Here is a 15189-nt window from a genome sequence, read left to right as displayed (position 1 = left end):
CTTAAAAAGTGCACACAGCGGCCTCTAGTGGATTCGCGAAAAGCAAAAACTGCAAAAAAAAACATACCTCCTGGGACGTATTTGGCGCTCTCCAGAAATGTATATAGAGGTACATTTTCAGAATGAGCCTGGGTTGAAAAAACTAATAAATGAGTGTCCCACAAAATCCTGTAGGGTGTGTGCAGTTGTTCATTCAGTGTGCTGAATTTGCTCAGATCGAGTATTGTGAGCGAATCAGGTCAGAAGGAATGACTCCACAGATCCTGCAAGTCAAATGTGATGCCAGACGGATCTTGTCAAACGACGCCGAGATTTGTCTCTCAAATAGCCAGCATCCGTGAGCAGAATGACTGCGTGTTTTTCTGCCTATTTCTGGCTGGAATAAGTGATCGCCAGTTAATCCTAGCTTTAGCAGGGCCAGGATGATGTCAAGAGCGTTTATCTGGAGGTCGGAGAATGAATTTATTCAGAGGAATGACTCTTTTTTTCCCCCCCGTTTTTCCCTTCATCCGAGGCGAACGCAAACAGAGCTGAATCCTAATGGCGGTGTTTATACTGCGGGATGGTGGTAATCTGATTAGTTCCATTCTGCGCCGCAAATCACAGTCTGAACATAAAGGGTAATTGAAGGGAATCTCTGCTCTCCAAGAGGCATTTTCTTATTACTGCGTCGTCTGATTTGATTGCTCTTTGAGTTTCTGGTCTGCTCGTGTTGGAGACTGTGATGCCACTGATGATTAACGTCTGAATGTGATTTCAGCTCATTAAAGAGACGGACACTTTTCTCCAGGTGACTCCACACTTCTGCACCTGAGAGCAGATTGAGGAGATTAATCTGAGCTCACAAAAGCTGTCTGAACACTTGGAGATGTCACTGCATGACGATTAAATAGTTCTTTGCACAGCTTCATCATTTTTAGTTTTATTTAGGGATCCACCGATATATATCGGCCACCGATATTGTATTAAAGTGATCTAATATGCCCCTTTTCACAAGATATTTTCACAATATAATATTAAGTCTCTATTTCTAGAGTGTGTAGTGAAATTTCAGCTCAAATGCCACACAAGTAATGCTTTATAACTCTCTGAAACGGACCCTATTAGGTTTTGATCCTACTTGTGTTGTTTTGGTGACTGTCGCTTTAAATTCAAATGAGATTGTGTTCTTTTTAAAAGAGGGCGCAGCTACAAATGCCTGTGTGTCAGCATAGTAGCAGATTTAAAACTCTAATGACAGACGGCTGCTTCTCACTCAGGGCTGTTTATGCTAATGAAGGGGGGATGGTCACTAGTGGGCGGGGCTTTCCCCCTCTGATGACACATACAAAGGGAGAAAGTCAATCAAAGTGTTTCTGCAGACTGTTTTGATCAAGTCTGATTATAAAAAACAGGATTAATTAATGTTTACCATTAGAAGATGGCTATATTCACACATTGTTGCAACACAACTGTGTTTAAATCCCTTCTAAAAGTGTTTTTTTTTGCATAATAGGTCTTCTTTATCCATATACTGGCAATAATGTAAAAAAGACCGATACTTTTTGATTAATTCAACATTTTTTCCTCACACCAAAATCCAGTGTTGGGCAGCAGCGTCGCTACTAGCTTAACTACATTTCTCAGTAGCGTAGGGGTAGCGTCGCTACTTTCCAAATCAAATAGCTTTTCAGTGGCGAAGCTATTTTATTAGTGAAGTAGCGCAGTAGCGTCCACACAAGCTACATTTACCGATCGCGGATCAATAAGTGACGACAACGACATTCGACAACGGAGCTGTGAGGCCAGTGTCTAGCCGATGAAAGTGAATCCATATGATGGCGAGAATGAGGATTTCTTCTTCTTCCTGTTTTACAGGAAATGTGGTCGATGACTCTTGCTTGTTTATTAATGCCTGTGACAGCGGTGACGTAATTTTGACAGTGGAGTGTCGCTGTTTGATTCGTACTCGTAATCAGGACTTCGTGTCCGTGGTGAAACTGTATTTCGTGTTTGTAAAGTACACCCATCATAAATTTATCAGTCATATACAAACAAAGAAAATGTTGTTTCTGTGTCTGTTCTAATCGCAGATTTTGGAATTGTACCCTCGTAAAATTATGAGTACGTTTCGTTTTCCTTTACGATTTTATAATTACGGATGCGTGAATTTTATTTACGCATAAAATATTTATGAAAGTGATTTTATTCCATACTATAATATGTAGGGTGAGGCAGTGGCGCAGTAGGTAGTGCTGTCGCCTCACAGCAAAAAGGTCGCTGGTTCGAACCTCGGCTCAGTTGGTGTTTCTGTGTGGAGTTTGCATGTTCTCCCTGCCTTCATGTGGGTTTCCTCCGGGCGCTCCGGTTTCCCCCACAGACATGCGGTGCAGGTGAATTGGGTAGGCTAAATTGTCCATAGTGTATGAGTGTGTGTGTGAATGTGTGTGGATGTTTCCCAGAGATGGGTTGCGGCTGGAAGGGCATCCACTGCGTAAAAACTTGCTGGATAAGTTGGCGGTTCATTCCGTTGTGGCGACCCCGGATTAATAAAGGGACTAAGACCGAGAAGAAAATGAATGAATGAACTATAACATGTAAAACACGATCGTGAAAAAAACATTCAAAAAGCAACTCATGTAAACGCCTTAATCTTTAATTAATTAGATTAAGGCAAATAATTCGATTACTGATGTCCATGTAAACGTAGTCAGTGTCTCTGTGTAACTTCACATAGGAAACAAATACAATTCTCCACTGTGTTCTTATAGGTCAGTGTGTGTGACTGACAGTAGAGTGGGCGGGGCTTACACAGAAGGCTCAGTTAGTGTGTGGAGTATTAGTGCTTGTGAAGTCTGCATTCAGTCAGTCTCAGTGAAGAGATGAAGGCTGTCAGACGATTCTGCATGGACACGCTTGACATTTACAAACATTTGAGCATTTGACATTATTGCTTATCTAAGCATAGAGCGCAGATGATATTTCACGGGAAGATACGCAGCCTGTGAAGAGGCCAAATAAGAGGGCGGATAATTATCATCTCTGAGCTCTTGAATGGAGTTTAACGCTATGAGAGTCTCTTCTGGGCCCAAAGAGACTGAGTTTACACATCCAGGAGTCTGTGTGTGTGAGGACTGGTTTTGGTGGTTTACAAAGAGAGTTTTTTTGTATAATGGTTAAGACCTAGTTGTACTCTTGTGTCCTTGTAGGTCAAAACACTTAAAAATCATACTTAATAGGGTCTTTTCACATTTAAATCTTGCCTCAGGATTTCTGTAAGGGGAGGGTTTAGGGGCAAGGGGTAGGATGGGACATACAGTATAATGTGTTTTTACTATATAATATACATTATGCCTATTGAGGGTCACTGTAAATCACCAGTGTGTGTGCTCGTTTGTGTGTATGCATGTGTGTGTGGTTCTATAACAGCTTAAATGCCCTTCAACTTGGATGATCGACTGATCAGTCTGACTGATATGAGGGTCACACTCTATACTTTATCTACACGCCTTTTTCTTTCTGATACAGACACATCGACTGCCACATCTGTGTAGATTAGAAAGCTGAGGTGTGGCTTCACAGAGCATGACGGTGGACAAACTGAAGAGTGCAGCAGGAGACTGACTGAAAGAGTGATGGAGTGTAGGGCTGTGCCATTTGGGGAAAATATCGAATTGTGATTGTGATTTTTTTTTTTTGACAGATATTGAGATTTCGATTTAATTTACGATTTCATTTTGTGATCAAGCTTTATGTGATTAGCCGAGGAATTTACCGGAGGCTGCTGTGTATGCTTTATGAGATCTCAAAATTCTCATGCGAGTGCCATTCATGCCTGCTCTTCTCATTTAAATTCACCAGAGGTCACTGTCACTGACTGACTGACTGACTGACTGACTGACTGACTGACCCACCCACCCTCTTTCCTAAACCCAACCAATAGTGTTTTCAAAAGCACTCATTGACCCACCCACCCTCTTCCCTTAACCCAACCAATAGTGTTTTCAAAAGCACCGATTGACCCGCCCACTTTCTTCCCTAAACCCAACCAATAGTGTTATCTAAAGCACTGATTGACCCACCCACTGCCTTCCCTAAACCAAACCAATAGTGTTTTCAGAATAACCAATTGACCTGCCCACCCCTTCCCTAAACTCAACCAATAGTGCTTTCAAAAGCACCAATTGACCCACCCACTTTCTTTCCTAAACCCAACCAATAGTGTTATCTAAAGCACTGATTGACCCACCCACTGCCTTCCCTAAACCCAACCAACAGTGTTTTCAGAAGCACTGATTGACCTGCCCAGCTCTTTACCCAAACCCAACCAATAGTGTTTTGAGAAGCACCGATTGACCTACCCACCCCCTTCCCTAAACCCAACCAATAGTGTTTTCAAAAGCACTGATTGATCCACCCACCCCTTTCCCTAAATCGAACCAATAGTATTTTCAAAAGCATCGATTGACCCGCCCACTGCCTTCCCTTAACCCAACCAATAGTGTTATCTAAATCACTGATTGACCCTCCCACCGCATTCCCTAAACCCAACCGACAGTGTTTTCAAAAGCACCAATTGACCCGCCCACAGCCTTCCCTAAACCCAACCGACAGTGCCCGCCCACCGCCTTCCCTAAACCCAACCGACAGTGTTTTAAAAGGCAATGTAAAAAAGTAAAAATTCCTCGCCTGATTTTTACCACGTTTTCAGATCTTACCACATTCTCACTCTGTAATTGATTTGTTTTTCATTTTTTGGCTTTCGTTTTCGTCTTACCCGCTTTCGGGAACTGTTTTTCACCAGACTCGAACCCAGTCATCGCGGTTAACTCCTCTCTGCAAGTCCACAGAAATACATGGCTAGCTCGCAAACTGGTTACAGCGGGAAAGCTGCCCATTGGGAGGTAAGTGGTCAGCTGGTAAGCGCAATAAGAAAGGGCGTCATACCGCCCCATAGTGTTCATTTTAAAGACAAAATGCAGCCATACGTTCTTCTGGCTACATAATTCACAATGTATATAGGGCTACGAATGAGCCTGTAATCATTGTAATCATGGAAAGTTGCCATTGTACTGTAGTTGTTATTCACAGCATAAATATCGAGACTGTTGTTTGATAGTTAAATGATCATATTTGATTTTTAGGGTGCTATCTGAAAATCTGTCAAGAGGCAACAGAATAAAATGAGCCAACTCTGGCTTTTTTGCAGTGACTGAGTAAATAAAATAAATCAGAAATGCATAAAAACTAAACAAGTTTGTTTGAATTTGATTTGATTTTTACTTTAATTTATTCAATCCTATTTGAATCCAATCTATTTGCTACCTCAACTCGATTTTAAAAGCATCACCAATGAATTCTGAAAGGCATCCAACCAAGTTGCATCAAGTGTGAGTTATTATGCACACTTGAAAAGACCAATCAGAACGCATCATTCATATGCACAACTGGGCTTCTCACCAGCACCACATTCAAAACACCACTGGTGCCTTTAATGAACTGCCAAAGAAGCTTCAGGAAAAAATCAGAGCAGTTCACTGCCATGCATCTGAACGCAATAAGGCTGTTCTGCTTGAGCAATGACAGCAGCTCGGATGATGTGAAAACTGCTGAATGACACATTTTAACAAGCCATTTTACACTGTCAGAAATCTCAATATCAAGAGTTTTAAAATCCAAACTTCTGGCTGTCAAAGCAGAAAAGTGCAAATTGATACAACTAAACTAGACGGCACACTTGTAAAAACAAAACTACTTCAGCTTTATTATACACACTCCTCTGAAACAAATCCATTTCATTTATAGTAACAAACTAGCAACATTTCAGAACCTGGCTGTAAGCAATGACACAGCAACTACTCACTACATCCTTGTATCCTAGCAGCTATTAAGAACACCTACATGACCACTAGCCAAGCAACTAGCCACAACATTCACACATCCTGGCAACACCCTAGCAACCATTCAGAAAATCAAAGAAAAGTTATACAACTGCCTACTATACAATACCACTGTATCCGAGCAACCATTCAACCCCCTCGTATCCAAGCAACCATTCAACACCCTTGTATCTAAGCAACCATACAACACCATCACATCCAAGCAACCATTTAGAACATCAAAGAAAAGTTATACAACTGCCTACTGTACAATACCCTCGTATCCAAGCAACCATACAACACCCTCATATCCAAGCAACCATTTAGAACATCAGAGAAAAGTTATACAACTGCCTACTGTACAATACCCTCGTATCCAAGCAACCATACAACACCCTGTATCCAAGCAACCATTGAGAACATCAAAAAAACTTTACGACTGTCTACTGCACAACACCCTGTATCTAAGCAACAATTCAACACCCCCGTATCCAAGCAACCATTCAGAACAAAGAAAAGTTATACAACTGCCTACTGTACAACACCCCCGTATCCAAGCAACCAATCAATACCCTTGTATCCAAGCAATCATTCAGAACATTAAAGAAGTTATACAACTGCCTACTGAACAACACCCCCGTATCCAAGCAACCATTCAATCCCCTCATGTCCAAGCAACCATTAAACCCCCTCGTGTCCAAGCAACCATTCAACACCCTTTTATCTAAGCAACCATACAACACCTTTGTATCCAAGCAACCATTCAGAACATGAAAGAAAAGTTATACAACTGTCTACTGCACAACACCCTTGTATCCGAGCAACCATTCAACACCCTCATATCCAAGCAACCATACAACACCCCATATCCAAGCAACCATTCAACACCCTCATATCCAAGCAACCATACAACACCCCATATCCAAGCAACCATTCAACACCCTCATATCCAAGCAACCATACAACACCCCATATCCAAGCAACCATACAACACCCTGTATCCAAGCAACCATTCAGAACTAAGAAAAGTTATACAACTGCCTACTGCACAACACTCTTGTATCCGAGCAACCATTCAACACCCTCATATCCAAGCAACCATACAACACCCTGTATCCAAGCAACCATTCAGAACTAAAAAAAGTTATACAACTGCCTACTGCACAACACTCTTGTATCCGAGCAACCATTCAACACCCTCATATCCAAGCAACCATACAACACCCCATATCCAAGCAACCATACAACACCCTGTATCCAAGCAACCATTCAGAACTAAGAAAAGTTATACAACTGCCTACTGTACAACACCCTCGAATCCAAGCAGCCATACAACACCCTCGTACCTCATATCCAAGCAACATTCAGAACATGAAAAAAAAATTATACAACTGCCTACTGCCACACTCGTATCTGAGCAACCATTCAACACCCCATGTCGAAGCAACCATATAACACCCTTGTATCCAAGCAACCATTCAAGCCAAAGAAAAGTTACACAACTTCCTACTATACAACACCCTTGTATCCAAGCAACCATTCAATACCCTCGTATCCAAGCAATCATTCAACACCCTCGTATCCAAGCAACCATACAACACCCTCGTATCCAAGCAACCATTCAGAACATCAAAGAAAATTACACAACACCCTACTGTACAACATCCTCGTATTCAAGCAACCATTCACCACCCTCGTATCCGAGAAACCATTTAGAACATCAAAAAAAAGTTATACAACTGTCTACTGTACAACACCCTCATATCCAAGCAACGATTAAGCGCATCTAAGAAAAGTTATACCACTGCCCAGATTACAACACCCTTGTATCCAAGCAACCATTCAACACCCTCATATCCAAGCAACCATTCAACACCTTCATATCCAAACAACCATACAACATCCTTGTTTCCAAGTAAATATACAACAAGCTCGAATCCAAGCAACCAATCAGAACATAAAAGCAACATTATTCAACTGCCTACTGTACAACACCCTTGTAGCCGAGCAACCATTCAGAACATTTATTTAAACCAATACCCTATAAGCGTCTAGTGATGACAATATAAGCAAAGACTCTAGTTGCAATCTAATCTAGTTATTCTTCAAATTGCAAATGGTAGTTTCCCGTCCATCAGTGTGTAATCTCTCTCTCTCTCTCTCTCTCTCGCTGCATTACTGTCAGGCCTATAACTGCTCTAGATGTCTATTATCACAGGATGATTCTGTGAAGAAGTCATGCCCTCCTCATCTTTCCTTCAATCTTCCGCCATCATGCATCGCTCTCCAAATCATTCATTAATTCCTGCAGCACACGGAGCACCCAAAGAACCAGTCCAGTCAACAAAGAGCCACAATGGAGGCCTTTTCATCCACTCAAGAATGTTTGATTTGGACCAAAACCGTCTCGATTCCCTCGACTGGATGTTGGTTAAAAGAAACAATTGATTCCAGCAGAGCTTCAGATCGATACGAGGCTCTTACAAAAGTGCTTTAGACGGCCCACAATTTACAACCAGAGCTGCTAATCCACAGAGGAACGCTAGCGATTCCAAACCCAACAGCGTTTGCTCACCGAGTTCAGGTCGAGGTTGCTTTGGACCCATTCCTTTGCTTCTTCATACTCCTCCATCAGGCCCATGATGTACAGCGTGTCCAGGGAATCCACGATTGAGGCTCCTCGAAGACCACCTGAAAACAGAACACGTATAACATATGAAGTTACTATGGATTTTCATCCAAAATTTATGTGCAAAGGTGGAATAGGACATTAAACATTTGTAAATAAGTCAGTGTTTATATCCAATGAGTCAAAGGTCCCATCCCAATTCTATTTTTCTATCCATTCCCCTTCCCCTTGGCCCTTGAAACAGAATGTGAAGGGGAAGAGCTTCAAAATTTACCCCTTACCGTACGCTCACACCGAAAGCGGCGAAAGCATCAAAGTAGCCAGAAGCGATTCGTTTCCAATGAGAGCCGGTGGCGATAAGTGGCGAGGAGCAGCGCGGTGCGTCTTCGCCGGCGTGGGCGTCGAGGAGAGATGAAATCAAGTCAACTTTATGGTAATGAGTAGGGATGTAACGGTATTGTAAATACCGTCATACCGCAATATAAATTTTTTTCGATATTACCGTAGGCGCATGACTCGGTAAAACTATAGGTCTTCTGAGAAAATTTGCTCAGGCGAATGAAGCGAACGGGAGGTAGCGAAAACTACAATTCCCATCAGCCCATGCTTGACCATCATCACTTGCGGTCTGTTGTCGCTACAGATCCAGTAATGCGGAAATGGAGTGTGCTGCTAGAAGCGGGGATGAAAAAGAGCTGGAAAACTCTAAAGCGGGTGTTGTCGCCGCGCGCATACTGAATAGCGGTGTTGTCGCGCGAGTTCTTATCAGCTGTGTTGTCCTGCGCGTACTGAATAGCGGTGTTGTCGCGCGAGTTCTTATCAGCTGTGTTGTCCTGCGCGTACTGAATAGCGGTGTTGTCAGCACACTGTTCAGATTGATGCAGACATGAGACCTCTATCTCACTCATGGTTTGTCCTCTCAAGTGGGGGAAAGACAATGCACAACGTTACCCACTGCTGTCAACCTGGGCCAAGTCATATCTCTCTTGTCCCAGAAACCTCAGTCCCAAATGAGAGGTTTTTTTTTCTGTTGCAGGGGACATTGTAAATACCCAGAGATACCAGCTTTTACCAGATTATATTTATATGATAATTTTCCTTAAAACCCATCTCTATCTAAGTGAGTGAGTGATTAAATGTTGAATGTGATGAGTTTTCAACAATACTAAATTGAAACTTTATTTTTTTACATGGTTTAATTTTTTTGTTATTAAAATTGAAGATCCTGTTTCAAAGCTTACAGATAGATGACTTATTTGTATGTCATTGACACTTATGGCACTTTTTTGGAGTATTTTCATAAGTTTTGTTTTTTCCTGTAAATGATTCAATAAATACCGTACCGTGACATTCATACCGAGGTATTACCGTACCGTGAAATTCTGATACCGTTACATCCCTAGTAATGAGCTATGACGCGGTTCGGCAGCAAGCAGTGAGAATGAAGACGTCCACCGCTTGAGAGGAGTTCAGAGAACACAGACCTCTGAACTTTGGTTCCGACCACACTTGTTCCCAAGGGTTTTATGATTGCGGTCGCCGGATTTCCAATTATTTACAATTTTCTTACAAGAACATGCATTAAATAAGATACTGGTGAGTTACTGATGTGCATTAATGTTATATATATTTATCTTAAAAAAGCGGGAATCTCCCGCGACGTGACTGTACAAAATAGTACTGCTGCTTCAGGATATTTCAGACATATGGACACATATTGGATAAATAGAGCAAAGCCACACCACACACAACTTGATCTTCCATTGTTATATGAATTTGATAAGAAGTGTGCAAGATTTTCACGCTAGAAACATGTTTTATGCAGGAATGTAACTGATATGCTGCAACGGCTCCTTTAAATACTAGATCAATATAGCGAGTTTTGACGCTCTCGCCGCCGGAGCTAAAGGCAGACAGCGTTGTCGCCAGGGCGGCCAGAGCGACCTTGGACGCTCTCGCCGCTTTCGGTGTGAACGTATGGTAAGAAATGAGACAGCACTACAACACCTGCAACACATGTCTTCATATGTCATCAATCTCTTGCTTCGATTGACGATCACAACTGCTCTAGTTATTCCAGTTGCATTATTTTTTGTATTTATCTTCAGGAAATCACTGAAGGCATTTATTATGTTATCATAATGATATAATGTGGCAATAAGATCATATCTGCACTGTGTGTTTACACTGTGGCTATATTCATCTACAGGTATGGCTACTGAGAATGTGCGAATGATTTAAAGAGAAATCACACCCCTCCGCAGTAACGTGCGTCAGACCGCAACATGATCCAACACAAAACATACATGACCAGCAGGGGGCAGTTATGTAACATGGTGAGCATACTGAACTGATACAGTATACTGAGCATGTGAGCTACCTGTAAACGATGTGAAAATGGCATTCTCTAGGCAGCTGTGTGTGTTATCTTATACTATAGAGTTTAACTGTTAAAAATGCAGATTTTTGAGTGTCTATTTAGGCTAAGTGCAAATAGCGCACCTCGTTGGAATAAGCTAGCATGCTGGCATCTAAACATGTATGACAACTTCCTGTAAGTCAATGGAAATGCGGTTGTTCCTTGTGCCACCTGGTGGCTATTGAGTACAGAAATGTTGAACGAAATGAAACGGCGGATTTTACTGCCGCAGTATTGCACGTGACTGCAGTTGACATTGCAATATTGCGCATGCAGAAATGCACGTTATCAGTAGCCATATTTGTATGTAAACAGAGATGTGAACGTATGTTGTGGGACTATACAGGAGTTACTATTAGGGATTGTAACCAAATTTAGCTCTTTTTATTGTAACATTTTTTTTCATTTGTTAAAAAAATTCGTAATAATGACAAAAAAAAATAAAAATTTGTGCATCTCCTTCTGTGTGCAGCGTTAGGACGCATTTTAGCTCTATCTCTGCTATAACGTTACAGCGCCTCTGGCCACGGCCCTTAGCCAGCAGTCTGTGTGCGCGGTAAAAGTACCTTTGTGATCTCACAAGGCCCGGAAGTATTTTTTGTTGGCCCCAAAAGTCGTTCATTGTAGGCTTTGCTAAGCTAACGCTGTAAAACCCAAGGTCTCCCTTTGCATTGAACTTTAAGCTTTTTGAGCGTCCGACAGATTGCACTATTATGTTTTTCTCTGCTTCTACATTCTTTTATATCAGATTTTACCTGTTTTTATGTTTTTTTACTCATTTTTTTATTTGTTTTTATTTTTATTTTACTTGTTTATTTTATTCTTGTTTATGTAAAGCACTTTGAATTGCCACTGTGTATGAAATGTGCTATATAAATAAACTTGCCTTGCCTTATATTTAGAGATGTTGTTTATGTTTACACAGCTACATTACACATCAAATTAAGTTTAAATATGATATCGTAGTGGACCACCCCTTTAATGAACTACAACTCCCATCATGCACGCCACACTCACCAAGAATATAAAAATACATATACGTAATTACATTTAGATCATTTTCTGAAGACAATCACCTACTGCTCCTTTAACTACTGGCTTATTGCCAGGACCAGACGAAATCTGCGGACGTGTTTTGCTATTTCTGTGGAGAATTTTGGTAAAAATCTGCGGATTTCTGCTGAATTATTTTGGGAGCATCATAACTAAAACCTTAATATATAAAATAAAAAGTAATACCTTTTTAACTTTTATTTAATGTTTAAAGTGCAAATAAAATTAGATATTCGATTCACTTCATTTGGTAATCGAAACAAGTCTCTCATATAATATCTCTACTAAAAGACAGAAAATATTACTGTACAAACTGTGTTGTACATAAATCAGATGAACATTTTCATATTAATCAATAATACTGCGGTAATTAATTAAAAAACTAATAAATTTAGATTTACACATTTACTCAAGTAAATAAACAGAATTAATGATGGGCTAAAATTCTGCCAAAATCTGCGGAATTCTGTGGAAAATATGCTGAAAATCTGCTGAATTCAGTGGAAAATATGCGCAAAATATGCGGAAAATATCCGGAATTCTGTGGAAAATATGCAGAAAATCTGCGGAATTCTGTGGAAAATATGCAGAAAATCTGCGGAATTCTGTGGAAAATATGCTGAAAATCTGCGGAATTCTGTGGAAAATATGCGGAATTCTGTGGAAAATATTCGGAAAATTAACGGAATTCAGTGGAAAATCTGCTGAAAATCTGCTGAAAATCTGCGGAAAATCTGTGGAATTCTGTGGAAAATATGCGGAAAATCTGCGGAATTCTGTGTGTGCAGATTTCGTGTGGACCTACTTATTGCCTACCTATTATTAAGCTAATAACTAGTTTATTAAGCTACTAGTGTTAGTTAATAATCAGATATTAATCAGTGCTCAATTTGCTGCACCTACAACAAATACGCAAGATACACCACCAACACCACACACACTCACCTCTTTTTCTCAGCTCTCTGAGTCTGAGGTGTCCAAACTCGTGCTATCTAGCCATGCAACCACCTGCCCACTTGATCCCATTCCCTCTCATCTCTTGCAAGCCATCTCTCCTGCAGTCATACCAACACTGACTCACATAATTAACACATCTCTTGACTCTGGTTTATTCCCCACTTCATTTAAGCAGGGTAGGGTAACCCCACTGCTAAAGAAACCCAACCTGGACCATACGCTACTTGAAAACTACAGACCGGTATCCCTGCTTCCATTCAAGGCCAAGATTCTGGAGAAAGTCGTGTTCAATCAAGTCCTGGACTTTCTTACTCAAAACAACCTCATGGACAACAAGCAATCCGGCTTTAAGAAAGGCCACTCAACTGAGACTGCCCTGCTCTCGGTCGTGGAGGATCTCAGACTGGCTAAAGCAGACTCAAAATCATCAGTCCTCATCTTGCTGGATTTCTCAGCTGCTTTTGACACTGTCAACCACCAGATCCTGCTATCTACGCTTGAGTCACTGGGCGTTGCGGGCACTGTTATACAATGGTTCAGATCTTACCTCTCTGACAGGTCATTCAGGGTGTCTTGGAGGGGAGAGGTATCCAACCTACAGCATCTAAACACTGGGGTACCTCAAGGCTCTGTTCTTGGTCTGGTCGTGGTCTTTAAAGGGCCATGACACCCCCCACTTTCGGTTAAAGTCTACTTCAGAATTTTTTCAAAAGATGCATGATTAATGGGCGTGGAGCTCAGCGAGCATCGGGCAGGAGTGGGCGCAGCCAGCAGGGGAGAACGTGAGCGAACGAAGCTAGCCCACAAAATGGGACAAACCGTGAGGAGACGCATGAGTTTATAGTTCACAAAGTTAAAATGCAAAGAAATGAACAGTGATTTAATGCCCTGCTACATTTGTTACTCGTAATTTCATATACACATAACCACAATTTATATAATTATAAAGATAAGTGTGTTGATGTAAACCCTATAAATGAGGATTCTCCCTCAATCCCCGTATCCAGCAGACTCAGTGCAGCAGGTCTCCTGACCTGTCTATTTTAACCATTAGCCCTGCTGGTAATCTGGAGGATTTAGGCAAACACAGCAGCACGGCGATGTGTCTGAATGTGAACGAACTCCTGATAAAAGACAGCGTCCGCCATTCTCTAATTCTCGTGCTGCTCTCCCGACAAAAATGCTTGCAGCACATACACAGCTTTGTTGTATGATCGGCCCTGACAAGATCGCCGGGGAAAACATGCAACAAACCCCGTGGATGATGGAAACAAACGCATATGAGCCTTCATGAACGGCTAAATACTGTATGCCGTGGCGGGTCCGTGACGTCTCACAGCTCGGGCTTGACTCTGGCAGGTCTCATGAATAATTAAGCAGCCAGCTCTTCTCATAGGATAAGAAAACTCCCCTATGAATAATAATGAGAAACTGACGCGTCATCATTGCACTTGCAGTTCTGCGCTACGTCGCCGATTTTGATCCCGCCCCAAAAATCATTTTAAAACCGGAAGCTGAAATTAGCTGACAAAAGCTCTAAATTATCCAGTTTTCCCCACAATTAAAGCTGACAGATGCTAACATTGTCTTAACTGATGCTCAACACACACAAATCTGTTAATATTTAAAAAAAAAAAAAGTTCTCCAGGGTGTCCTGAACCTTTAATAAACCTAAAAGAGCACATGTCACTTCGCTGCTCATCCGTTTGCACTGGCTGCCAGTTGCTGCTCGCATCAAATTCAAAGCTCTGATGTTTGCTTACAAAGCGACTTCTGGCTTTGCTCCTTATCTGCTCTCACTTCTGCAGATTTATGTGCCCTCCAGAAACTTGTGTTCTGTGAATGAACGTCGCCTCGTGGTTCCATCCCAAAGAGGGAAGAAATCACTTTCCCGAACGCTCACGCTTAATCTGCCCAGTTGGTGGAATGAACTCCCTAACTGCATCAGACTAAAAACTCAACTATTTACTCTCCACTTCCCTTCCTAATCTGCAATTGCCTCTCTGGATATACCACTAACTGTACTTAAAAAAAAAAAAAGAAAAGAAAAAAAAAGAAATTTACTAATGCTTTCCTTCTTAGACTTTACAGACCTGAAACTTGCCTTTGGCACTTATTCATTGTTGCTCTTATAGTTGTGTAAATTGCTTCCTTGTCCTCATTTGTAAGTCGCTTTGGATAAGAGCGTCTGCTAAATGACTAAATGTAAATGTAAAATGTAAATAACGCTGTGAGTTGTGACCTAAACTAAAGCGTTACCATCAGAAGCAGCC

At 41.4% G+C, this 15189-nt stretch overlaps 1 protein-coding gene across 2 annotated transcripts in view; it reads right to left on the bottom strand.

Moving 5' to 3' along the window:
• Positions 1-15189, bottom strand: part of LOC101882461 (mannosyl-oligosaccharide 1,2-alpha-mannosidase IA) — a 358413-nt gene that overhangs the window by 116943 nt on the left and 226281 nt on the right. For both annotated transcript variants that reach the window (XM_017351571.4, XM_073925560.1), the window contains exon 3: positions 8434-8549. In XM_017351571.4, coding sequence (XP_017207060.2) covers positions 8434-8549 — 116 coding nt within the window. The remainder of the gene's footprint in view (positions 1-8433; positions 8550-15189) is intronic.

The sequence above is a fragment of the Danio rerio genome, chromosome 16 (genome assembly GCF_049306965.1).
Source record: "Danio rerio strain Tuebingen ecotype United States chromosome 16, GRCz12tu, whole genome shotgun sequence".
Classification (NCBI taxonomy): Eukaryota; Metazoa; Chordata; class Actinopteri; order Cypriniformes; family Danionidae; genus Danio; species Danio rerio.
This window is presented reverse-complemented; position numbering and strand designations above follow the sequence as displayed.